The sequence below is a fragment of the Rhododendron vialii genome, chromosome 10a (assembly GCF_030253575.1).
Source record: "Rhododendron vialii isolate Sample 1 chromosome 10a, ASM3025357v1".
In the NCBI taxonomy this organism is placed as follows: domain Eukaryota; kingdom Viridiplantae; phylum Streptophyta; class Magnoliopsida; order Ericales; family Ericaceae; genus Rhododendron; species Rhododendron vialii.
The window spans coordinates 975,242-1,001,753 of NC_080566.1; the positions used below are offsets into that span (position 1 = coordinate 975,242).

The 26,512-nt window shown below is 37.9% G+C and overlaps 2 protein-coding genes across 3 annotated transcripts; both read right to left on the reverse strand.

Moving 5' to 3' along the window:
- Positions 1 to 110: 110 nt before the first annotated feature.
- LOC131303973 (lysine histidine transporter 2-like) lies at positions 111 to 26,100 on the reverse strand. 2 transcript variants are annotated; one of them, XM_058331059.1, is made up of 8 exons: positions 5,433 to 5,489; positions 3,238 to 3,467; positions 2,027 to 2,410; positions 1,233 to 1,626; positions 1,019 to 1,124; positions 811 to 902; positions 612 to 680; positions 111 to 513 (listed from the first exon to the last, which is right to left on the reverse strand). In XM_058331059.1, exons 1-8 carry the CDS (start codon positions 5,475 to 5,477, stop codon positions 415 to 417), a joined length of 1,419 nt encoding a protein of 472 aa, XP_058187042.1. In that variant the 5' UTR covers positions 5,478 to 5,489; the 3' UTR covers positions 111 to 414. The 2 variants fall into 2 exon arrangements, with proteins under 2 accessions (XP_058187042.1, XP_058187041.1); XM_058331058.1 differs by lacking the exons at positions 111 to 513; positions 612 to 680; positions 811 to 902; ... (3 more) ...; positions 3,238 to 3,467; positions 5,433 to 5,489 and adding exons at positions 21,178 to 21,626; positions 21,724 to 21,792; positions 21,931 to 22,022; ... (3 more) ...; positions 23,891 to 24,120; positions 25,929 to 26,100.
- On the reverse strand, positions 12,255 to 15,263 carry LOC131303975 (lysine histidine transporter 1-like). The gene is made up of 7 exons (XM_058331060.1): positions 15,048 to 15,263; positions 13,865 to 14,248; positions 13,068 to 13,467; positions 12,883 to 12,988; positions 12,675 to 12,766; positions 12,475 to 12,543; positions 12,255 to 12,372 (listed from the first exon to the last, which is right to left on the reverse strand). The coding sequence occupies exons 1-7, from the start codon at positions 15,212 to 15,214 to the stop codon at positions 12,274 to 12,276; spliced, it is 1,317 nt and encodes a 438-aa protein (XP_058187043.1). The 5' UTR covers positions 15,215 to 15,263; the 3' UTR covers positions 12,255 to 12,273.
- Positions 26,101 to 26,512: the final 412 nt, after the last annotated feature.

Sequence of the window (26,512 nt, forward strand, 5' to 3'; positions counted from 1 at the left end):
TGACCTGTGCCTAGTTTGAGAGTTTCTGCTTTGAGATGGTTATCACGTACCATGACTTGAATTTACATTTTTTTGAACAAAAGTTTTTCCCCAGCTTCGCTCACGTGATATTAATCAGAATCAACAAATAGAAGTCACACACAGCCTTTAGTCATCACAAATTCATACAGATTTAGAGTCCAATCCTTTGTTTCAGCAAATTGCATGAAGAAACATAAATTCAAACACAGAGTGATGACTTGATCAATGCACACCAAGTAAGGATAATAAGCTGTAATTTATGAAATAAAAGAGAGGTCCCCTGGAAGCTTTCTTCTAAGGTCCCATTAGTTCCAACTTGGCCATTTCAAAAGCTTGGGTTCTCCATCTAGGAATTATGAACAGCCACTTCCTAGTTGACGTGACAAGAGTTGCTTAAGAGTAGAATGTATATGCCTTGGCATCTTGTATAATTTCCCTCAGCCCTCCAATGGATGAGAAAATCATCAAAAGAAGACCCAGGATAATGCAGATCTGCAATTCGAATTGATTGATCCGCGTTAAACTTCAAAACATAAAGGAAAAATATAGTAGTATGACAAAATCAAAGTCAAGTTTCAAGCCGTTCATACCCAGTTAGCAAACCAAGACAAACCAAACCTCTTCGGTTTATAGATGGCAAGCCACATGATGCAAGGCAACTGCAGAAAGGAGCCAAAAAAATATATGGAAGAGAAAAAATAATGACAGTATGATATTTGTACGATTTTGATTGCGAGAACCATTTTCTGAAATTTCAGTAAAGAAAAGACCATATGTATAGTTGCTTACGAAGAATGTTGTTGGTGCAAACGCAAACCCTCCGACGAAACCAAGAAGAGCACCAAAGAAAGGGAAGGTCATGCCAATGAACATTGTGAAAGCTGCAATAGAAGGGCGTAAAATGATGTCAACATCAGAAGAATGTAACTTCTTATTCAACATAACGAAGATATTTGTAATGCAGCAGTTTGGATTAAGAGTAGAGTTCCTGACTTACCCACGTATATATTTCGTGAAACAAAGCGAAGCATCCAACTCGGTTTGAAGTGCAATTTCTTTACGAGAAGAGTTTCTATCATGTCAAACACCGGCATTGCAAAGATCTAAATTGATCGACAGAAACAAAGAAAGATTAGACAAAAAGCCCCCAAACCCATCAATATGTCAAATTCATTGAACAACGTGATCAAAAGAAATTGGTTGTTCTGCACCTGATAGCTTCCGAGAACGTGAACAACGACAAACAAGTTAGCCATTGCAATGAGCCATGTGGGTTTCTCTAATGAGAGGAGGATGTCGTCTTCAACTTGATTCCCAAACATCCAAAAACCGAATATAGCGACAGGGAAGTAGCAGAAGGCCACAACTATATAGCCAACCATGACTCCCCTCCACATGGGGACCTTGGATGGCTTCTCAGGGGTAGAAGGGATTGTTGCTTGAATCTCTAAGACGACATTGTGCCCAGCATAGGCAAAAGCAACATCACCCAAGGCATTGAAGAAACCAAAGACCTTTCCCGGTGTGGTCGTATTAGGGTTGCCATATTTCGCACCCTTTTGCACCCCCTTGTGAACAGAAGCAGTCCAAGCAATGGTAGAGTAGCTGCAAGATAAATAAAATGAGGAAAAATCAAACCGTAGCTACAAGGAAACTCATTTGAATAAGGAACCTCCCTCTCTCGGAAATGCTATGTTAAATGGAATCGGTTAAGCAGACGGATCTTAAACATTTAAATATACGGCCTATGATGAACTGTTACGGCATAAAATGTCGCAATTGGGAAAAATAGGGAACCTGTCACAATTATCTTCGTCTTCTTTCAAAATTGAAGAGAATTGAGGTTCAGTTGTCCTATTCTGGTGTAGATGCTCAAAATAATCACGTCGTACTATAACGGCTATAATTGGGATCAACTAGCAGTGCTCTTCATGTTTTCAGCCTCACATAAAAAAAAAGTACCAAGAAAATCTAATGTATTGGCCGAGAACGAAAAGGGATTTACCTGAAGGACATTATTGCAGCTGCTAAAGACAAACCAGAGATGGAGTTGAAGCTGGGAAGATGAGATAGCACGAAATGGGCCGAGGCAAAGATCATGATGAAGAAGGTTAGCTTGATATCTTTGCAATCTGTGCACACCAAATCGTGGAATTTCTTTAACGACTTCCCTCCGGTGACCATATAGACGATGTCCACTCCCACCTCGCAAATGAGCTGTTGGGGCACCACAACATAGAGACCGAGCTTCTCACCAAACGCGTGCTGCCCCAGCTCATGGTATCTGTTGAAACGTTTTCCAGGTACCATCTCATGCATCTCAACCATTTGCCACAGTGTGTACAAAGAAATAACCCATGATAGTATTAGTATGGTCACCCCAGCTCCCCTGAAAAGAGGAAAAACAAGTTCAATACGTTTTTTGCTTGAAAGATGTAATGGTTAAGTGTTAAAAGGACTGATGTAGAGCGGATCGCATCCACGTTCCTTGAGCAATTGGATTGAGCACATCCCAAACCACACTGGAGGCGGGGCGATAGTGGCAGATTGACCCGTGGGCCTTTGGGTTGATGCGAAACGGCCCACTGATCAATACGGAAGATGATCAAGGATGCTTTTTGGACGTTCGATATTTTTGCCTTCGGAAAGGCCTATTTTGCCGTTAATAGTAATATTTAGATTGTTAATAACTTTTGATAGGAAATTCCGTTTTAGTTGCCATCTGTTTTGGCAACCTTATATTTCATTATAGGTTTTTATTTCCTAGTCAAATTAGAATTTTTCTTTTTGGATAATTTTCGAATTCCTTTGATTAGGGTTTGATTAGCGGCCCTAATTGTTTCCTAAGTTGTCTAGGTTTCCTTCACCCCATTTATATTCATTTGTAAGATTGAATTAAAGAAAAACGAGATTTATCTCATCATTGAGTGTTCGAACACCTCTAATTCATATTTGTTCTTGTTTTCTTCTTGCAAATAATTTCGTACAAGGAGGCTGCGCTGCATCAATGACTCATCATGCATTTGTTCGACTCACGTAAACTTGGTGTTTTATCTTTCTTCTCTCTCTCTCTCTGTGACTGTGTGGGTGCATGTTCATATTTGTATCTTTATTTCCCGACATCATCAACTCAAGCAAAGTTTCTACTAAAAATCTTTAAAGAATGTTTTTTAAGGTAAATGAGTAGGGGGATAAATAATGATCCTACATACATACCATCCTAGATCTGCCATTGCAGAAGGGAGACTGAGGACTCCAGCTCCAACCATGGCAGTGACATTGTGGAAAGCTGCGTACCACCACTTTGCATTCCTTGAAGAGGTGATCGGAAGCCATTCGTCAATCACCTTCTCCTTCTCAGTCCGCGTGTCAAAATTACGCACTCTTTCGGGCGAACTGGCTGTATCCGAACTTTCTGAGGTGACTCCCGCCTCTTTGTTTGATTCCTAGTTTGAAAAGAGAAAATGTAACAAATTAAATAAACAGAACTGAAAAAGTGACTTTCTCCCTAATATTAAGGGGTCATTTGGTCTAATAAGCCAAATGTTTTTTTTTTTGTCTTTATTTAAATTTTTTTGCATTTGTTAGTTTTTCATCAATTTTTTTGGATTATTATTTCGCCATGACGAGAAGAATCTAAAAAAAATAAAAAATTACAATTGAAATCGAATTTTTTGAATAAAGACGAACAAATTGACTTATTTTTGTCTTTATTCAAAAAATTTAAGTTTCGATCGCAATTTTTTATTTTTTAGATTCCTCATTATGGCAAAGCAATAATCCACAAAAAATTAATGAAAAACTAACAAATGTGGAAAATGGCTCATTTTTGGGGCACACGATTTCAGGACTAAAACATGATCTGAGTCGTTGATTTTGTTATAATGTTCGTGAAATTTGTTGCATATATATACAAAAAATCACACAAATTGAGCATATCAAGCGGTACAATTGGAAAATGTTTGTTTTAATTTCATACTAGACGTTCAATTTTCTCAAGACAAACATGCATGTTCGGTGCAAAGATTTTGTTATTCTGATCATATTATTCTAAAGGGTCATAATTAATTTTTGTCTATAGGACTCTTATAATCACATTTTTATTTCACAGGATCTTAAATAAAGAGCATATATTTAATATGAGAGCCCTAAAGATAAAAAAATTAATTACGACCCTTTAGAATAATAATATAATCAAAATAACAACGTTTTTGCACCGATTTAAACGGAGTGAAAATTTGAGCACTTAATTTTTTTAGACCATTTATATATTAAAAAATATGGTTAAAAAATTAAGTGCTCCAATTTTTAATCCGTTTGAACAGATGTGAAGATCTTATTATTTTGATCATATTATTCTAAAGAGACATAATCAAATTTTATCTTTAAAGCTCTCATAATCACGTTTCTGCTTTATAAGATTGCAAACGGTTGGCAAAGGAATTTTTTTTTCCCAATACGGCAACGTTTTGTCCCCAAATGTGGGTGTGGGTTGGGGCTGCTGCCCCCTCTGGGCAGCAGAGCCCCGGATCCTATATGATGAGTGGGATTTTTCGCGTGATGGGTTTTTTTTGCACGCCAGGTATAATGGAAAGGGAAGGGGTAGGGGTCGGGGTGCTTGATTTCAATTTTCAACCTTTCATATGAGGATCAACAAATGCTTTAGGGCACGTCGAAGACTATGATACAACTTAAAAAAAAAAAAAGCTTTAGTAACATCAAACAAATGCATAATTAATTAATAGTAAAAAAAAATGCATAATTTTGCAGTTTGCACCCCTATTCGCAATAAAAGAAATTAAAACCGGAAAAATGTGTAATTTTTCTTGTCAACAAGTAAGATTATAGTATTGATATAGAGCCCATCGACACTTACATAACGGAGTTCATTACAAAAATTTTAGACAAAATTAAACTAATTATCATCTAACTAATGCAAAATGAGAAAAATACAAAACAAAAGATGATCCAAAAAGGTTAATGAGAAAAATGCGTAATTAATAACCCAAAAGATATGAGTGTCTCATATTTACCATGATTCAAAATTTTGCATACCATACAGTTTCAAATTCACCTTGCGCACTAACCAGAAAAAAACATAACATATATATACAGCAAAAATGTGTAACATAAACACCAAAAAGAGGGGCGCTTCCGATCTCTTTTGTCCCGAAAACCCTGGTGCCTCGACACAGAGGCACAAGATTTTTCGGCACAGAGGATTCTACGCGCCTCAAAAAGAAGTGCCTTATTTCACCTCGAGCACAAGCCAGATTGTTTTGCTTTAAATTTTGTCTTATTTCTTATATTTCTGTTTCGTGATTTTTACTTGAGAAATGGTTCTACCATGTCTTATGTATACTTGAACGAGAGAGAGAGAGAGAGAGAGAGAGAGAGAGAGAGAGACTGACGTATTTGGAAGCATAGTTATCATCAGTTGGAGCTTCAGTTGCCATGGCAGCTTTGTAAGTACTGCAGAGAATAACAATGAAGAAGATAAAGAGAATACAAAAGAGGATTAATTATCTCAGTTAAAATGTTTGGGAATATGTACCGATCCCAATAAATTCTCTAAACAAGATAGTTTTACAGCCTCTTTCGCTGCCCAGGAGAGAAAGGGAAAGAAAGGGGATTGGTCTCCCTTATTAGTGAGAGAAGAAAAGAAAGGGGTGTGGTTTCTCACCAATCCATCTAAATATACGTGATAATCAAATTCTCACTTCCATCTCCGACGACTGGTCTCTTCTCTGGCGACCTAGAACTCTCCTCTCTCTTTTCCGGCAACCTGAAACTCTCCTCTCTCTTCTCCGGCAACCGCACAGCCACTAGTCCGACAACGCAAAAATGTCGTCGTTGCCGGCACGCGCTGCCGGAAGTTAAGCGAGTGAGATCTACTCTCACCCACGCTCCCCACTTGCCTCTCTCTTCTCCTTTCTCACAGAATCGAGCCAAAAGTGGCAAGAAACAAAATCGGGCTTTGAGGGGGCTCTCGTCTCCCGCCCTTCCTCACCCTCTCTCGCCTTGTGGATCATCCAAACGGAGGTGAGATTGAGTCTCCCTCAGCTCCTTCCCCTTTCTTTTCTTCCGAAATCGCTCAATCCAAACGAGCTGTTAGAGAGAGAGAGAGAAGGTGACGTCAAGGACAAATTAGTTAACAGGGATTGGAATTGGAGAGGGTCAAGGTTGGGGCTGTAAACAAAAAAAGAAAGTGATTAATCTCTTGGAAAATGATATTTTCATGCATCAAAAAAAATAGTAGAAAAGCTCGACTATCATATTATATCAAAACTTTTCATTATTAGCAGTTGAAAATGACGTCGTCTAGTGATTATTAAAAACTCCTCCCTTCATACCCCGTGACATTCTTGTTTGATTTGTCATAATGTCATAAACAGATCGGATATCTAAGTTAGCATACGTCATCTTGACTATTCTATTTGCAGACGAGAAGAGCCATGAGCTCACTACGCGATTTGTAACTAGAATAAAGATTTAACTGCAGGCAACTTTTTGTGTGGCGAGCTCTTGGCTTATTACATCGCACCTAATCAATCGGAATTAAAATTGTATTGCAAGAAAACTTTTTGTGAGGAGACTCTCAGACCTCATGACTAGGAGGGACATAATTAGAATAAGATATTCTAGTAATACTTAAAACCTGAATTTATAATATCCACCACATATACATTAATTCCTTCAAATTAAAAAAAAATCGAAAAACTAGCTAAAACTTCTTTTGGCAAACATGCACTCCCATGGTATGTAGATGATGAGAGATTAGATGGGGCTCTCGCTAGTAGATGATGAGATTAATTACTCTTCCAACAGGAACTAGCATGGGAATGCCCCCCCCCCCCCCCTCCCTTTCTTGAAAATAATTTTTGTTACTCTTCCAACAGGAACTAGCATGGGAATGCCCCCCCCTCCCTTTCTTGAAAATAATTTTTGTTGTGCTTATATAGGGTACAAATTTATACTCCCTTTGTCCCATTTTTATTGTCTATTTTCGTTTTTCGTGCCGTTCTTTCAACGCTTATATCTCCCAATCTATAATGTTTTTCATAATTTTGAAAACTTTGTATTATAGATCTAATCGAGAACTATCAAACTAGATCCATATTGCATATTTTTTGAGATTCATATTGGAAGATATAAGCGTTAAAAGAACGACACGAAAAACGAAAATAGACAATAAAAATGGAACGGAAGGAGTATCTTTTTTTTGGTTCGATGGTCAAAGGTGTACGTGTCCAAACGTGCACCTCAGTTATTCCTATTGCATTGGTTTTTTTGGGTCTTACAATAGAAGTTGAGATATCTTTTCACGCTAAGCTCCTCCCCATAGGATTTCCACACGCAATCGTACAGTACTTTAGAGTTGCTACACAATCACAAGGCTAACTGCCCTAGTCGCATTCCTATTGCATTCGTGATGTTTATAATTTTTATTTAAAACCAAATAAATTTTTTGTTACAATTTTATCATATCAAAAATTATACTATGCCTTTGGGATATGGTCATGCGGTGCCCCAGGGGATCTCTGCACCACACAAGTATGTGCGGACCACTAAAATGTATGGTGCAGATAGCTTTTGGGGCACCACGTGACCATACCCCAGGGCATGGATTAATTTCTCCTTCAACCATATTGATTAAGAGCATCTCCAACAAGCTAACCAAAATTTTAGCCATTTTGCTTGGGAAAAATGAGTTAGCTAGCCGCCAAATGATTGATTGATACACCCGACAGCCAAGGCAAAAGAGAACACAGCTGTTGACTTCCCAAGACTTCCTAGGAAACTTTTAGGTATACCGAGATACCAAATCCTATGGTATTCCTTCCGGTTCATTTCTCATTTATCGGCTATTTTTTATCACATTTGGATGATCGATTTCTTTTATTTTGTAGAGTATAGCAAAAACTCTAAGGCTCCGTTTCAGAAACTTTCTTAAAAAATAAGCAGCTTATTTCATATTTTCAAACTCAAAAATAATATAAATAAAATATATTTTTTAAAATATTTTTTTGCATCGTATAAAAGATTTTAAACAAGATCCATATTGCATATTTTTAGATTTCAATAAATCCATAATTTTTTAGCTTGAAATTGTCTTCTTAAAAAATAATGGCTTTTTCTACGTTCCGGAACGGGGCCTAATCAAGTCAAAAATTGTGTTCATCGGACTTTATTTAATACATGATCGGCACACGTGAAAATTGAAGAAAACCAAAATTGAGTCCAAAAACACATTGAATCAAAACCCAGTTTTGATTTTTTTTACTCAGTTTTGGTTTTCTTCCATTTTCACGTATGCCGATCATGTATCAAATAAAGTCTGATGAACACAATTTTTGGCACGATTAAGGTTCTCGCCGAATTCTACAAAATAAACGAAATCGATCATCCAAATTTAATCGAAAAATAACCGAAAAATGAGAAACGGACCCGAAAGGGATACCATAGGACTTGGTATCCCCGGTGTACCTATAAGTTTCTCGACTTTTTCCCAGATCTCAGGTTGAGGTTCCCATGGACTTCCCAATTCTCTCCAACGAAACCCCAAACCCAAATCTAGGAAGGTGGAAAATCAGTCGATTTTAATTTCAATTTCCAAGCTACAAGAAAGGAACCCAGCGTCCAAAGCCACCGATTAAAAGATCAGTCAATTTTGATTTTGGGGCTACAAAAACAGGAACCAACCTTGGATTTTGCAGATCAAATGTTCGTCTTCACTAGTCTTTCACTACAACGACGATGAGAAATCACGTCTTCACTGACTCGTGAGAGTGGGAAATCTCGTCGCCGGTGTGTTTTGCGGGAGAGAGAAAGGAGCAGAGGGCAAGCCAACCTTCCGTACCTCGCTGGTCGAGGCGAGGGGGCAAACTGGCGAGGGGCTGCCGACTCTTCTGGAAACCAGAAAAGAGGAGTTTGGCTGGCCACTTCCACCTCGCCGGAGCTGGAGCGGGGCTGGTAGAGATGCTCTTAAGCAACAAGTTGAAACTTTAATGAATATTAATATTAATTTATTTATTGGCTAGTGCATATTTGTCTGTGTAGGAAGTCCATCGTCTTCAAACTCTGTTCCTCCCATTAACTAGTTGCTGACTTGCTGTCTTCTCTGCGTTTACTTTTACATTTTTTATTTTTTTTTGAGAATATATTTTTACATCTTTCGATTATGTATTGGATGCACTTTACTACTTTCAGGGTATATATGCTCCTCAAGACACTTCAGAACATAATATAATCTCCAACTTATTAAATAAATTATCCCCTCTATTCGGCCAATTGTTCTATCCGACAAATGCAATCTTCGTAGCGTGCATTACCATTTAGAGACGCCTTCCGATAATATTTAAACAAGGATGTATTGCCTAAAAAATGAATGAGAGATAGGGGTGAGATTTATTAGAAGATTAATGTTATCTATGTCGTTTAAAAGAGAAATGATCACGACTGCAACCTTGACATAGAAATATGATCGAACATTCTCAGTAATGTATGCCTAGACATTTTTTGCGCTGTTTTATAATACGATGTTTCACTAGATACTATAAATTTCACTACAGTTAGTTATGGCTTGGGAATTTGAAAAGTAACTACGAACGGCAAAGACCTATGTCATGATCACTTTAAAAAAAATTCATTTTTTTTTTGTTGCCACACAGTAGGATGGTAGTAGAGTGGTTAAAAAGATAAATTTTATGGAATACTCCTACTACCAAATAGGAGTATAAGTTGTTCCATATTTCCAGTAAACATAGTTGTTTAGCATTCCTCTAATATTCAATGCACATACTAGAATGTAGTCGTTTTCTTGACTATCTGATTGAACTAAAGTGATAGTCACATTCTCAACCACTTGACTACTGTCTACTTTCTACTTTATTATAACCACATGTCCAGGCCATCTTGCAGGCAACTCTATTAATTATGGAGCTTTGAAGTTAACGACCGGACAAACCTCCATGGAACCCAAGGTTTGGAATGTAGTGTCAAATCTAGGCAAGCCTAGCTTGAGCTCTAACTCTTCAAATTTTTATTGAGCTAGAGCTCTACTTGAGTTCGCTTAAAAACTTAACAAACAAACCCAAACACTCTAAAGTTCAGGTCAATTCAGCCAGTTTGCAGCCCTAGGTATGACCTGTGCCTAGCCTGAGAGTTTCTGCTTTGAGATGGTTATCACATACCATGAGTTGAGAACATTTTCTTCAACAAAAGTTTTCCCCAGCTTATCTCTCAAGTGATATTAATTAGAGGTGTCAATTTGGGTCCAGTAACATGGTTTCACCCAAACTCATTCATTTATAATTAGTCCAAATCCACCCATATCTAAATATGGGTTCTAATTGGGCCAACTTAATAAATCAATTGATTTTATGGATTTAGATGGGTTGGTAATGGGTCCAACTAGAAAAAAAACCTATCCATTCTTCTACCGGGGCTTTTCACCTACGAATGATGAATTCAGTTAAGGTAAAAATTCAGTTTCTCGCCTCTGGACAAAACCATTCTGGGTCTTTATTATTCGATCAGATTCTCTCTCTCTCTCTCTCTCCTCGTAAAATCCAAGTTCACCGCTTTCTCCATCTCCAGAGTGAAAATCCATCTTCTACCCACTCACAGCCCACCCAACCCTGCAAATCTTGCTTTTTGGAGAGAGAATGAGAGTGGTGGATTAGTGTAATAGTTCTGAAAGTTTGGATGGGTCATGGGTGTCTCCTACACCCTGTATTCACTGTATGGTACCGAACTAGCAAAGGTTTTGTTGGACAAAATCAGAACTTTATTTTTACGAAACCGAGGAAACACACTCGATACAAAATGGGATAATTGGATCGCCGATCGTGTTCTTCACTCATCTGATTCATCGCCTCAAATAAGTTCACCACGGCATGGCAGAATTTTCAATGGAGGACAGATCTGAGAAGAGAGAGAGAGAGAGAGAGGTGTTATGTCAGAAAGAAACAGAGAATTGTCCTCGTTAAATCTATTCTAATTTTAATATATAAAAGGAGAGTAATAGTTTGGTGTCTCCTATTTTGTGTCACAATTTTTCATCTTTCAAATTTATCCTTCTAGAATCTTTTATTCACAAGTTAAATGCCATTCTTCTTCAATAACTGAAAAGACAAAGGCGTAAAAAGTCCACCCACAAACTGCTCCACTATGTAACTGCAAATAAGTGCTGTACATGGTTATTGTTTCCTCTTCCCATCTCTGCAATTGCCAGCACCCGAGGAAACCAAAAAAAAAAAGAAACCCTACTAACTCTCTCTCTCATGGATTTTTGCAAGGATTTATAGGCTTCGACCAAAAAATGGTAAGATTCTCTCTCTCTCTCTCTCTCTCTCTCTCTCTCTGTTTTATCAAATTGGAATTGATTTTTATACCCAAATTGATTGGGCTGTTTGGGGCACTATTTGAGGTCTCTCTCCTTTTAAACTGTGCTAGAGGCTAGGGCACACACGATGCATGTGTACGTCGGACTTTGACAATAGCTTCCCGTTTATTGTTTGATCGAATTTTTGCAAATTTGATCAAAATCTAATGTGCACATGCATCGCATGTGCCTCGACCCCTAGTGAGTATTGTAGGAGAGGATGTGAGCATTTGCATCCAAAATATATACTCCTGTAGTATCTAAAAACAAAAAGATAATTTTAATCGAAGAATATGAATAAATAAATTTTAAAAATTAAAAAAAAAAAGTAAAACTGGTCAGGTCAGGTGGGTTTGGGCATGGCTTGACCCATATTCGATCCGACCTATTTTAGCCCGTCTACTATCGACCAGTATTTGGCCCGCCCATATTCAACCCACAATCCGTTTCAACCCGCTCAAACCCGCCTGTTTGCTACCTCTAATATTAATCAACAAACCTTAACGAAATAAATGGAGTATTTACAATATTCGAAGAGAGTTCAGAAATAGAAGGATGGCTGTTATGAAAGAGAGTATTATTTGATATAAATCACCACAAATAGAAGTCACAAACAACCTTTAGTCATCACAAATTCATACAGATTTAGAGTCCAATCCGTAGTTTAAGCAAATTGCATGAAGAAACATAAATTCAAACAAAGAGTGATGACTTGTATGCACACCAAGTAACGATAATAAGCTGTAATTTATGGGGAAAAAAAAACGTCCCCTGGAAGCTTTCTTCTACTTGACCATTTCAAAAGCTTTGGTTCTCCATCTAGGAATTATGAACAGCCACTTCCTACTTGGTGTGACAAGAGTTGCTTAAGAGTAGAATTTATATGTCTTGACATCTTGTATAATTTCCCTCAGCCCTCCAATGCATGAGAAAATCATCAAAAGAAGACCCAGGATAATGCAGATCTGCAATTCAAATTGATTGATCCGCTTTAAACTTCAAAACATGAAGGAAAAATATAGTAGTATGACAAAATCAAAGTCAAGTTTGAAGCCGTTCATATATACCCAGTTAGCAAACCAAGACAAACCAAACCTCTTCGGTTTATAGATGACAAGCCACATGATGCAAGGCAACTGCAGAAAGGAGCCAAAAAAATATATGGAAGAGAAAAAATAATGGCAGTATGACATTTGTATGATTTTGGTTGCGAGAACCATTTTCTGAAATTTCGGTAAAGAAAAGAACCGTATGTATAGTTGCTTACAAAGAATGTTGTTGGTGCAAATGCAAGCCCTCCGAAGAAACCAAGAAGAGCACCAAAGAAAGGGAAGGTCATGCCAATGAACATTGTGAAAGCTGCAATAGAAGGGAGTAAAATGATGTCAACATCAGAAGAATGTAACTTCTTATTCAACATAACGAAGATATTTGTAATGTAGCAGTTTGGATTAAGAGTAGAGTTCCTGACTTACCCACGTATATATTTTGTGAAACAAAGCGAAGCATCCAACTCGGCTTGAAGTGCAATTTCTTTACTAGAAGAGTTTCTATCATGTCAAACACCGGCATTGCGTAGATCTAAATCGATCCACAGAAATAAAGAAAGATTAGACAAAAAGCCGCAAAACCCATCAATATGTCAATTCATTTGAACAACTTGATCCTGATAGCTTCCGAGAACGTGAACAACGACAAACAAGTTAGCCATTGCAAGGAGCCAAGTGGGTTTCTCTAATGAGAGGAGGATGTTGTCTTCGACTTGGTTCCCAAACATCCAAAAACCGAATATAGCAACAGGGAAGTAGCAGAAGGCCACAACTATATAGGCAACCATGACTCCCCTCCACATGGGTACCTTGGATGGCTTCTCATGGGTAGAAGGGATTGTTGCTTGAATCTCTAAGACCACATTGTGCCCAGCATAGGCAAAAGCAACATCACCCAAGGCATTGAAGAAACCGAACACCTTTCCCGGCGTGGTTGTATTAGGGTTGCCATATTTCACACCCTTTTGCACCCCCTTGTGAGCAGAAGCAGTCCAGGCAATGGTAGAGTAGCTGCAAGATAAATAAAATGAGGAAAAATCAAACCGTAGCTACAAGGAAACTCATTTGAATAAGGAACCTCCCTCCCTGGGAAATGCTATGTTAAATGGAATCGGTTAAGCAGACGGATCTTAAACATTTAAATATATGGCCTATGATGAACTATTACGGCATAAGATGCCGCATGGGAAAAATAGGGAATCTGTCACAATTATCTTCGTCTTCTTTCAAAATCGAAGAGAATTGAGGTTCAGTTGTCCTATTCTGGTGTAGATGCTCAAAATAATCACATTGTACCATAACGGCTATAATTGGGATCAACTAGCAGTGCTCTTCGTGTAGTCAGCCTAACATAAAAAAAAGTTCCAAGAAAATCTAATGTATTGGCCGAGAACAAAAAGGGATTTACCTCAAGGACATAACTGCAGCTGCTAAAGACAAACCAGAGATGGAGTTGAAGTTGGGAAGATGGGATAGCACGAAATGGGCTGAGGCAAAGATCATGATGAAGAAGGTAAGCTTGATATCTTTGCAATCTGGGCACACCAAATTGTGGAATTTCTGCAGTGACTTCCCACCAGTCACCATATAGACAATGTCCACTCCCACCTCGCAAATGAGTTGTTGGGGCACGACAATATAGAGACCGAGCTTCTCACCAAACGCGTGCTGCCCCAGCTCGTGGTATCTGTCGAAACGTTTTCCAGGTACCATCTCATGCATCTCAACCATTTGCCACAGTGTGTACAAAGTAATAACCCATGATAGTATCAGTATGGTCACACCAGCTCCCCTGAAAAGAGGAAATACAAGTTCATTACATTTTCTGCCTGAAAGATGTAATGGTTAAGTGCTAAAAGGACTGATGTACGGCAGGTCGCGTCCACGTTCCTAGAGCGATTGGACCGAGCACAGCCCAAACCACACTGGAGGCGGAGCGACAGTGGCTGATTAACCCATGGGCCTTAGGGTTGATGCGAAACGGCCAACTGATCAATACAGAAGATGATCAAGGACGCTTTTCGGTCGTTCAATGCTGTTTTGCCTTCCAAAAGGCCTATTTTGCCGTTTATAGTAATATTTAGATTGCTAATAGCTTTTGATAGGAAATTCCGTTTTAGTTGCCGTATGTTTTGGATACCTTATATTTCTTTCTAGTATTTGATTTCCTAGTCAAATTAGAATTTTTCTTTTTGGGTAATTTTCGAATTTCCTTTGATTAGGGGCCCTAATTTTCCCTTAAGTTGTCTAGGTTTCTTTCACCCCATTTATATTCATTTGTAAGATTGAATTAAACAAAAACGATTTATCTCATTATTGTGTCTTCGAACAGGGAATACCTCTAGTTCATACTTGTTCATGTTTTCTTTTTGCAAATAATTTCATAAAAGGAGACTGCGCTGCATCAAGACTCATGCATTGGTTCCACCCACGTAAACTTGGTGGTACTGTTTTATCTTTCTTCTGTGTGTGTGTGTGGGTGTTTATCTTTGTAACTTTATTTCCCAACATCATCAACTCAAGCAAAGTTTCTACAGAAAATCTTTAAGAACTTTTAAGGTAAATGAAAAGGGGATAATGATCCTGCATACCATCCTAGATCTGCCATTGTAGAAGGGAGACTGAGGACTCCAGCTCCAACCATGGCAGTGACATTGTGGAAAGCTGCGTACCACCACTTTGCATTCTTTGAAGAGGTGATCGGAAGCCATTCGTTGATCGCCTTCTCCTTCTCAGTCCGTGTGTCAAAATTACGCATTCTTTCGGGCGAACTGGCTGCATCCGAACTTTTTGAGGCGGCTCCCGCCTCTTTGTTTGATTCCTAGTTTGAAAAGAGAAAGTGTAACAAATCAAATAAACAGAACTGAAAAAGTGACTTTCTTCCAACGATGATAGGATTACTAGAAGAGATAAACTTATTCACGCCCAGGCGTGTATAAGCTCTTTACAATAGTTTTTCCCCGAAAAATTTTCATTAAAATTCAGCCCGTGACTTATTTATGGACGGAGCCTCTTGTTGTGACTGGGACACAATTGACCTTGCTGTGCTCTTAATTTGGGGCACATTTCGGGACTAAAACATGATCTGAGCCGTTGATTTTGTTCTGTTCGTGAAGTTAGTCGCATGTGCAAAAAATCTCACAGATAGAGCATATCTAGCAGTTTACAATATTTTGAGAAACGTTTGTTTTAATTTCACACTAGCCGATCAATTTTCTCAAGACAAACATGTTTGGTTCATACCGCTCTTGAAGTATGATGAGTGGAAATTTTTCGCATGATGAGTTTTCTTTTGTACGCCGTTCACTTAGGCTCTGTCTGATAAATACTCCATCATCGATCACTTGGAACTTACTGATCCAATCAATTCATTGCTCTCTTGCCGATAAAAAAAGAAGAAAAAAGAAGAAGAAATTCGTTGCTCTCTTCTTTAAGTTTATTGTTACATCTTTCGATTATGGATCTCTTTGGATGCGCAGTAGTACTACTCTCATGGTAAACTTCTCAAAGTATTGGTTAATTAACCTCAAAGGGTTGCCAGAGTGGTTAATTGACTTGTCTCGACAGGGCTTACCACTTCAAGATTGCAGGATCAATCGATTTTCCTCAATAATAACCGATTTGCCCTTTGGGCCACCTCATGCAAAACACATGAAAAGAGCTATAGAAGGGGTTGAAGATATTAGTCCTGTTCATCGGGACATTAATTCTTCATTACCCAAAAGAATCCACTAATTTCTTTTCTCTTTTGATCCTCCAAACCAATATCATACAGCCATGCGTGTCATCATACAGTACAGAACAAATAAAAGAATCACGTGCTGTGTGATTTTGCTTCGAGGAATATATAGTTGGTTTTTAACCCAAGCTAGAGTACAAAACCACACAGCTTTGTGGTTCTCCCATTCACGTGATTCTCCTATTTGTTTTATATTGTTTGATGACGTGATAGTATGGTATTGGTTCCGAGGAGCGGCGGAGATACTTAATTGATTTCAGAGATTCTACTCATCGATATATAGTATGGTATTAACTTCTTTGTGATAGCCGCATAAATATTCACATTAGCGCTCCTTAATTTATCTTTGTTAAGTCCCATTTATATTATTCGAAGTTTAATGCTTAGTTTGTGTACTGTAGGTGTTTGGAAGCTTTGGAAGCTTAATACGTTAGTTGCTGATGGAAGTGTGAATTGCGCCATATAATTTTTCCTCCCCAGCACAGTGGTGTGTTGTCTGTTTGAAGTGAAATGAGTTGCAGAAAATATTCCAACTCACACGTGTATTTGGTGGGCCCAAAGTAAATCTTTTGTTACAGAAAGTCTAAGCTTCCGACCAAAAATCCCGACCGGAATCCCGACACTCCGCCGGGCACATTCCGGCCATCAGACGGCCGATCCGAGCCGTCCAAAAATTCAAAAAAATAAACAGCATCTGACGTGTGTAGATGGCCGATCCAAACAATCCATTTTTGTGTTTGGATCGGCCAAAATTGGAGTTTTTGGATCAGCCAAAAATGGAGTGCTTGGATCGGCCATTTAGACATGTCGGATGCTATATATTCTGGTGTAAAGCCACTCGATTTTTTTTTTTAGAATTTTTGGACGGCTCGGATCGGCCGTCTGGTGGCCAGAGTGTGCCCAGTGAGGCGTCGGGATTCTGATCGGGAATTCTCCCGTCGAGAACTGTAGCACCACTCCTTTTGTTAATTGGTATGACTGAATTGGGCTTTCGGCCGAAACGTGAAATAAGAAAAGGAATTGGCACATTCTTTACTTAGGTGGGCCCATGAGGTACACGGCTGGGGCCAAGTAAAAGAATGAGGCCTAAACCTAAGCCAATTCTCGGCAGCTAATGTGGCGTACACGGCTTTGACGGGTAACGAAGGAATAGGGTTTTACAATAGGGAATGACTTCGGTGTCCCCGGTCATTTTGAAGATACCGTAATTTTTAGCATAACAAAACTATTATGAGTATAACCAAAACCATTACAAGCATAACAGAACTATTGCAAGGCATAACCAAAACCATAGCAAGGCATAACTTATTTGTTATGTCTTGGTTGGGTTTAGTTACGCCTTGGTTGATTTTTTGGATATTCCTTAGTTATGTCTTGTTTGGGTTTTGTTATGCTTGTAATTGATTTTAGTTATGCTCATAATGGTAAAATTATGCCAAAAATTATGGTGTCCCCAAAATGACCGGAGACACCATAGCATCATCCTTTACTATATAAAGGAAGACAGCAGTAGCGAGGGTTCAAAAAGAGAAAACCAAGAACGGGGTCTGCCGATTCCTTTCTTCGATTATTGTTTAGTTTATTTCGAGCTCTTTTTACCTTCGAGTTTTTGAAGCTTTGCTCGAGTACGCGCACTTCAGTAATTCGTATTAATTTCTGTCTTTCATTATAATTGTTCGTTGGAACTTGTTTAATTTGTTTCTTCTGTTTATTTAGTATTCGGAAGCATGTTTCAAATTAGAGCTTCTTCTGTTTCATGCGCAATGATGATTAGTGAGTAGTCGTCGGGGTAGGATCGCAGGGTGATTAGCATACTGTGATCAGTTCGGACACTGCTCTTAATTTCAAATAATAAAGAAAACGATTTTAGATTGAAAAATACTTCCCGTGGACGAACCCGGGCATTGTCGGAGCCCATGTGAACGGGGGAATGAGGGTCCAAAACTCATTCTTCGCTGCGCATAGGTAAACGGCGATCATGAGGTTTCGCATCTTGCGGGGTATCTTTTCCAAACTAAAGTTGAACGTTTTTTAGAACACTTAATGGAGCAGGTTAATCTGGACTGATTACGAGTGCTATCTGAAAAGTTCAATTAATTTCTAGGTTTTAGTTAATCTCAATCAAAACAACAAAGGTGGCTACCTAAGAGCCTGTTTAAATTATAACAATCCGAATTTTTAGTCAGCACACATCACCGTCTTTGTGGATTCGACTCCGGACTTACCGGATATTGTGCTACGACGGTCTCCACCCTACGCTTGGGACAACCCATTAATTTAGGACTAAGAAAATCGTCAAGCACTTTGCAAGGAGAGGATGAGCTTACTATATGCTGCCTAGCTGATTGGAATAAAGAGTTAATTGTAAGGTAACTTTTAATATCCAAAAGTAGCAGCTAATTCCAATTATAATTTAATATAATTAACTTTCAATTCATACCCAATACTAGTATATTGCATTGTTTTTTTGGTGTCTTACGATAGCTAGAAGAAGTTATTTTTCAACGCTAAGCTTCTCTAGCTCTCCGTAGGATTTGCACACGCAACCGCACAATACTTTAGTGTTGCTACCCAATCATTGGGGTTGCATTCAAATTACATTGGTGATGTTTATAATTTATATTTAAGCCAAATTTTTTTCTTTTTTGCAATTTTATCGTATCTTCAACCCTATAGATTAAAGCAACATGTTGAAAATTTCAACTTGAAACTTTAATGGATAGTCTTTCTTTTTTTATTATTGGCAAGTAAATATTTGTTTGTGTAGGAACTCCATCGTCTTTTCCAACTCTATTCATCCCAATAACTAACTAGTTGTTGTCTTCTAGCTCTACGTTTATTTTTACAATTTTTGTTTTGTTTGAGAAGATATTTTTACATCTTTCGATTATGTATCTTTGGATCTACTTTCAGGGTATGCTCGTTAAGGCGCTTCGGAACATAATATAATCTCAACTTTGTTAAATAAATTATCCCTTCTATTCATCCGATTGTTCTATCCAACAAATTAATGCAATCTTCATAGCGCGCGTCAATTACCCTTTAGAGACTGGCACCGACAATATTTAAACAGGAATACATTGCCTAAAAAATGAATGAGAGATAGGAGAGAGATTTATTAGAAGAATATTATATGTGCCGTTTAAAAAAGAAATATGATCACTACTACAACCTTGACATAGAAATACAATTGAATATTCTCGATAATGCATATCTAGACCTTTTCTGGGCTGTTTTATAATATAGATGTTTCATGAGATACTATAAATTTCACTATTCCTATTAGTTATCTAATTGATCGCATCTATTGAAGCTTTGGGTGCATCGTTTGAAAAGATCTCATGGTTTGGGGATTTGAAAAGTAACAACAAACGTACGGCAAAGACCCATGTCATGATCACTTCAAAAATTTTCCATCGTTTTTTTTTTCTCATTTTTTTTTCTTGCCACATGATAGGATGTTAGTAGAGTTAGTTATGAATTTCTAAACCGAAAGTATTGAGAAAAGAAATATTAGGAGTACATGGTTTCGCTTTATAATCCTTGTGGACCTTTTATGTTTTTATTCAAAAAAAATTCACATTTGTTAGTTTTGCGTCAATTTTTTTATAAATTATTGGTTTATCTCGATGAGAGGAATCTAAAACGTATTCAAAGCTAAAATTTCTTCAAATAAAGAAAAAAAATCCAAAATCTGTCTGTTTTGGATTATTTTTATGCTTGTTGAAAAAAATTTAGTTTTGAAAATAATCTCTTACATTTTAAATTTCTTTTGTTGAAAACGAACCAATAATCTACAATAAATAAATAAATAAATAAAAATAACGTAGAACTAACAAACGCAAAAAAAAAAAAAAAACAACAACCCAAACACATTATAAAGTAGGGCTATGCACTGTTCGGATGGGTTCGGATTCTTAAGAATTTGAGGGCCGAATTGCAAGTCACGGTTCTAAGAAAATTCAATCCGCACCCGGACCAAAAGTCTTACGATCTGGTTCCGAATCAATCCATGAGTCACGGTTCGGCATTGGTTTTTGTCCACGGATAATTCCTATTCCACTAAACCTGTTTAAAAAATAAATATTTATTTACAATTTTCAAGCTTAGTGTTTGATCATAAAGGCAAACCACCTCTCAAGACAAATAATACTTCTTCGCTTGGACCTTACTCATTGCCAGCCCATTTTCAACTACAGGTCCCATTTTAATACTCCTACTAAATAATAACCCAACACATTCATCTTTCAGTATTGATGTTGATCATTGCTAAAAAAATATAATAAATCACGTTGACCGAAATTGAAAAGTTGTGACATTTTGTCGGATTAATGGTGTAGATGAAATCGCAACGATTTTCTAGAGAGGTGTTGACAAGTAGAAATCAAGGAAGAATCGTTGATTGGAATCCTTCGTTATACTGATGTACTACAACAAATCACGAAGTATTTTTGGAAAGATTTGACAAGCAAAAGTCAAGAAAGAATCGTCGATTCGAACCCTCTCCTTACGGCAAGTTGGATTATTATTAAGATTTTTATTTTATAGAATATTCTCTTTCTTAATACCGCCTATTTTGGTATGATTTTGTCCTTTTCTTCCCACAAAACCACGATCAACCAGGGAACAAAAAGGCTCGAGAAGTTCAGTACGTGATACCTAATGCTCCAACCATCCGCGATCGTACCAGTCCAGAGTCCCTTCTCGGATGCTAGAAACTGAACTCTTCTAAGACGAGGTGAGCCTTAGCTTCACGCCCTCGCTCACACGCAGTGTGCTCACCTGAGAGCCCCTGCCTCGTACTAGTGATGGACACACACCCTAGTCATCTGTGGTACAAAAGTTAGCTATTGATTGTCAGGGTACCCAGGCCGGCCAAACGATGGGCAATGAGAGACTTCGTTTAACTGAAGTCTTTCAGATATTGAAAGAGAGCTTTAGGAAGTACAAGGATGGATGGCCTGAGGTGGAAGCAACAAAAATAAAGCTCAAACCAACCTTTCATAATCAAAAATTCATCAAGAATTAGAATCCAATCCCATTAACAATTGAAAAAAGCAGACTTCGAGAAAATAACAGCAAGAACAAACACAAAGAGTGATGACATTTATGCACACCAATCAATGAAAATGAAAAACAAGCTGTAGTTTTTAGTAGTATTTGAAAAAAGTCCTCCAGAAGCTTTCATCTGAGGTCTTCGCATTTGTTTGTCAGTCCATGTATCCGACTTGGCTATTTTTCCGTGATCGTTTCTGCGCCATCATAATATAGGCCTCTCCTTCTGGGTATAATTCAACAGCCACTGCTTCCAATTTGGAGAGACAAGAGTTGCTCAAGAGTAGAATTTATATGTCGATGCATCTTTTATAATTTCCCTCAGCCCTCCAATGGACGAGAAAATCATCAAAAGAAGACCCAGGATAATGCAGATCTACAATTCGAATTAATTAATCCGCGTTAAACTTCAAATCATAAAGGAAAAAAATATAGTATAACAAAATCAAAGTCAAGTTTCGAGCCGCTCGTACCCAGTTAGCAAACCAAGACAAACCAAACCTCCTCGGTTTATAGATGGCAAGCCACATGATGCAAGGCAACTGCAGAAAGGAGCCAAAAAATATATATGAAAGAGAGAAAATAATGACAGAGTAAGATATTTGTATGATTTTAGTTGTGAGAACCATTTTCTGAAATTTTAGTAAAGAAAAGAACTGTATGTATATATAGTTGCTTACGAAGAATGTTGTTGGTGCAAATGCAAAACCTCCGAAGAAACCAAGAAGAGCACCAAAGAAAGGGAAGGTTATCGCGATAAACATTGTGAAAGCTGCAAGAAAAGGGAGAAATGATATCAACATGAGAGAAGAATTCAACTTCTCCTTCAATGTAATGCAGCAGTTTGGATTACGAGTAGAGTTCACTTACCCACGTATATATTTCGTGAAGCAAAGCGAAGCATCCAACTGGGCTTGAAGCGCAATTTCTTTACCAGAAGAGTTTCTATCATGTCAAACACTGGCATTGCGTAGATCTAAATCAACAACCACCACAAAGAAAGATTAGACAGAAAAAGCCCCAAAACTCATTCAATACTGGGAAATCATTTGACCAACTTCATCAAAACAAAGTGTGTCGTACGTACCTGATAGCTTCCTATTACGTGAACAACGACAAACAAGTTAGCCATTGCAATGAGCCAAGTGGGTTTCTCCAATGAGATGAGGATATTGTCTTGGACTTGGTTCCCAAATATCCAGAACCCGATTATAGCGACAGGGAAGTAGCACAAGGCCACAACTATGTAGGCAACGAGGACTCCCCTCCACATAGGGACCTTGGATGGCCTCTCAGGGGTAGAAGGGATTGTGGCTTGAATCTCTAAGACCACATTGTGCCCAGCATAGGCAAAAGCAACATCGCCCAAGGCGTTAAAGAAACCGAACACCTTTCCCGGCGTGGTCATATTAGGTTTGCCATATTTCACATCCTTCTGCACCCCCTTGTGAACAGAAGCAGTCCAAGCAATTGTAGAGTAACTGCAACATTAAAAAAAAAAAAAAGAACAAAAATTAAACCTTAGTTACTAGGAAACTATTTTGAATAAGGAAGCTCCCTTTTAGGAAATGCCATGTTAAATGGAATCGGTTACGCAGACTTGTTGGGGGGAATAAGGGCCCAAATGCACACACAAATATCACCAAAAAACAGTCACAAACTGAGCAAAATCGCAGCAGAAACGCAGCACACAAACTGAAATTTTCGGAGCACCAAAAACACCAACCGAGACAAGCAAATATCACAAAGAAAAAACAGAGGTTGAGAGGCAGCAGAAAGACACTTATCTGGGCATCAAATTTCTGAAACTTCTCCACTAATTAAGAGCTTTTCAAAGCTTTCTTCTTCAATAATCACAAGCACACAAAAACCCACTCTTTTTCTCTCTCTGTCTACGTTCTTTCTTTTCTTTTTTTCTTACAAAGGCAGACACAACACTAGATATTTCTAGTACTTCTAGAAACAACTTTTAACATATTACAAACTAAGACACAAAATATACATAAAATTACAAAAGAGCCCCCAAAAATAAGACAAGGAAATACCCAAATTGGGTTTACATATTTCTAACAAGACTGACATAAAAATCCACGAAAATATAATGGATTGGCCGAGAACAAAAAGGGATTTACCTCAAGGACATAACTGCAGCGGCCAAAGACAAACCAGAGATGGAGTTGAAGTTGGGAAGATGGGAGAGCACGAAATGGGCTGAGGCAAATATCATGATGAAGAAGGTAAGCTTGATATCTTTGCAATCAGTGCACACCAAATCGTGGAATTTCTTTAACGACTTCCCTCCGGTGACCATATAGACTATGTCCACTCCCACCTCGCAAATGAGCTGTTGGGGCACCACAACATAGAGACCGAGCTTCTCACCAAACGCGTGCTGCCCCAGCTCATGGTATCTGTCGAAACGTTTTCCAGATACCATCTCATGCATCTCAACCATTTGCCACAGTGTGTACAAAGTAATAACCCATGATAGTATTAGTATGGTCACACCAGGTCCCCTGAAAAAGAGGAAAAACAAGTTCATTATATATATTTTCTGCTTGAAAGATGTAATGGTTAAGTGCTAAATCTTTGAGAACTTTTAAGGTAGATGAATATATAGGGGATAATGATCCTGCATACCATCCTAGATTTGCCATTGCAGAAGGGAGACTGAGGACTCCAGCTCCAACCATGGCAGTGACATTGTGGAAAGCTGCGTACCACCACTTTGCATTCCTTGAAGATGTGATCGGAAGCCATTCGTCGATCACCTTCTCCTTCTCAGTCCGCGTGTCAAAATTACGCATTCTTTCGGGCGAACTGGCTGCATCCGAACTTTTTGAGGCGACTCCTGCCTCTTTGTTTGATTCCTAGTTTGAAAAGAGAAAATGTAACAAATCAAATAAACAGAACTGAAAAAGTGACTTTCTTCCAACGATGATAGGATTACTAGTAGAGAGAAACTTATTCACGGCTCAGATGTGTATAAGCTCTTTACAATAGTTTTTTCCCAAAAAACTTTCATTAAAATTCAACCCGTGACTTATTTATGGACTGAGCCTCTTGTTGTGACTGGGACACAGTTGACCTTGCTGTGCTCTTAATTTGGGGCACATTTCGGGACTAAAACATGATCTGAGCCGTTGATTTTGTTGTTCGTGAAGTTTGTTGCATATGCAAAAAATCTCACAGATGGAGCATATCTAGCGGTTTACAATATTTTGAGAAACGTTTGTTTTAATTTCACACTAGCCGATCAATTTTCTCAAGACAAACATGTTTGGTTCATACCGCTCTTTAAGTATGATGAGTGGAATTTTTCGCGTGATGAGTTTTCTTTTGTATGCCGTTCACTTAAGCCCCGTTCATGAGTTGCCAAGAAAGTACAGGAAATGATGGAAAAATCAATTTTCCCATGACTTTTGTAGTGTTTAGTTGGCAGAAAAGTAGTGGGAAACATGTTTTTAAGTTTTCTTGCAAGATTTACTTTTGTACGCCGTTCACTTAGGCCCCGTTTAGTTTTTTGTTTTTGTTTCCGATATTTTTTGAAACAGGCACCATATACATATTTGTGTTACTGTTTTTATTTACAAAATACACAATCAATTCCACTAGTTTGCAGAAATTCAATAAACACAAAAATTACATTTTTCATTTGTTTTGAAAACACTTTTGGCAGCCCAAAAAATAAATAAATAAAACTATCATGGTCACCAAAAATATTTTTTGAATTTAGTTTTTAATAAATAAACAAAAACTCATTTCTTGTTTTTCATAAACCAAAAATAAAAAATTGACAACTTTATCAAACAGAACCTTAATATGCTGGAGTATTTAGCACGTATAATGTGTATATAGAGGGGAGGGGGAGCTTCGTTTCAACCTTTCATATGATTGAGAATCAACAAATGCTTTAGAGCACGTCGAAGACTATGATACACTTCAGAAAAGAGAGAAACTTATTCACGGTTCAGCCGTGAGCAAGTTCTTTACAATAGCAACCGATCGCGATCGTTCAAAAGTGTTTTAAACAATCCGGATTTTAATAAAACTTTCATGTAGGAAAAGTTTAACTCTTTCCCGGAAAAGTTTCTTTGACATCCGGACCATCCAAAACATTTTTAGACGGTCGCGATTGGCTCCGCAAACAACTATTCACGACTCCGCCGTTAAAAAAAGATTTTCTCAAAAAAAGAAGAAGCTTAAGTAACATCATAGAAATGCGTAAGAGCATGTACACAAGACTAGCAAAATGTTACTTTTTAGCTATTTTATCTATTTTGGACACCAAAACCACCTTGCATCAGCCTAGGTAAACTAATAGCTATTTTCCCTTTACAGAAAATCCTCTCCAGAAGTACCGAGCAATCTTCAAGAGCTATTCACTAAAAAATTATTTTTTCTCTCCTCCCTGCTACCTTTTTCATTCTCTCTCATTCTTTATATATTATTAGATAGAGAGGATTATAGAGAGTATTGGTGTAGAGTAGAGAAAGATTTGAGTAGGTAAAATAAAAAAAGTGGAGTATTGAGTGGGTAAAATACCTCTTGCTTGGTGTACATGCTCTAATTAATACAGAAAATGCGTATAACTACTTTGCAGTTTGCACCCTTATTCGCAATAAAAGAAATCAAAACCGTAAAAATGAGAGAGAGAGAGAGAGAGAGAGAGACTGACGTATTTGGAACTATAGTTATCATCCGTTGGAGCTTGAGTTGCCATGGCAGCTTTGGAAGTAGTGCAGAGAATAACAAGGAAGAAGATATAGAGAGAACACAAAAGAGGATTTGATCTCAGTTAAAATGTCATGGGAATATGTACCGATCCCAATAAATCCCCTAGCCCCAGCTATATGTACACTGGACTGGAATGACTTAAAACGAGAGAGAGAGAGAGAGAGAGAGAGAGAGAAAAGGTGATGTCAAGGACAAATTAGTTACTCCATCAGCGATTGGAATTCGATTGGAGAGGGTCAAGGTTGGCGCTGTAAACAAAAATTAGAAAGTGATTAATTTCTTGAAAAATGATAATTTGATGCATTAAAAAAACTAGTATGAAAGCTCGACTTTCATATTATATTATATTAAAATTTTGTTGAAAATGACGTCGTCTAGTGATTATTAAAACAATAATTCTATAACCACACATACTTTACACACCCAAATACACTCACACACATAAGTGTGTGGGGCCCACACACTTGTGTGTGTGGGTGTGTGTTTGGGTGTGGTTGTAAAAGGACTCTTTTTTTTAACATGTCC

Bases quoted from the DNA above. Each gene is read 5' to 3' on its own strand.
- LOC131303973 (XM_058331059.1), bottom strand. From the start codon at position 5,477: ATGGCAACTGAAGCTCCAACTGATGATAACTATGCTTCCAAATAC. The intron at 2,411-3,237 runs GTATGTATGTAG...TCCTCTTTTCAG, and splicing joins GCAATGGCAGATCTAGGATG to GGGAGCTGGGGTGACCATAC. The intron at 1,627-2,026 runs GTAAATCCCTTT...TTTATCTTGCAG, and splicing joins GCTGCAATAATGTCCTTCAG to CTACTCTACCATTGCTTGGA.
- LOC131303975 (XM_058331060.1), bottom strand. From the start codon at position 15,214: ATGCGTAATTTTGACACACGGACTGAGAAGGAGAAGGCGATCAACGAA. The intron at 13,468-13,864 runs GTAAATCCCTTT...TTTATCTTGCAG, and splicing joins GCTGCAGTTATGTCCTTGAG to CTACTCTACCATTGCCTGGA. The intron at 12,373-12,474 runs GTATATATGAAC...TTTGAATTGCAG, and splicing joins TGTCTTGGTTTGCTAACTGG to ATCTGCATTATCCTGGGTCT.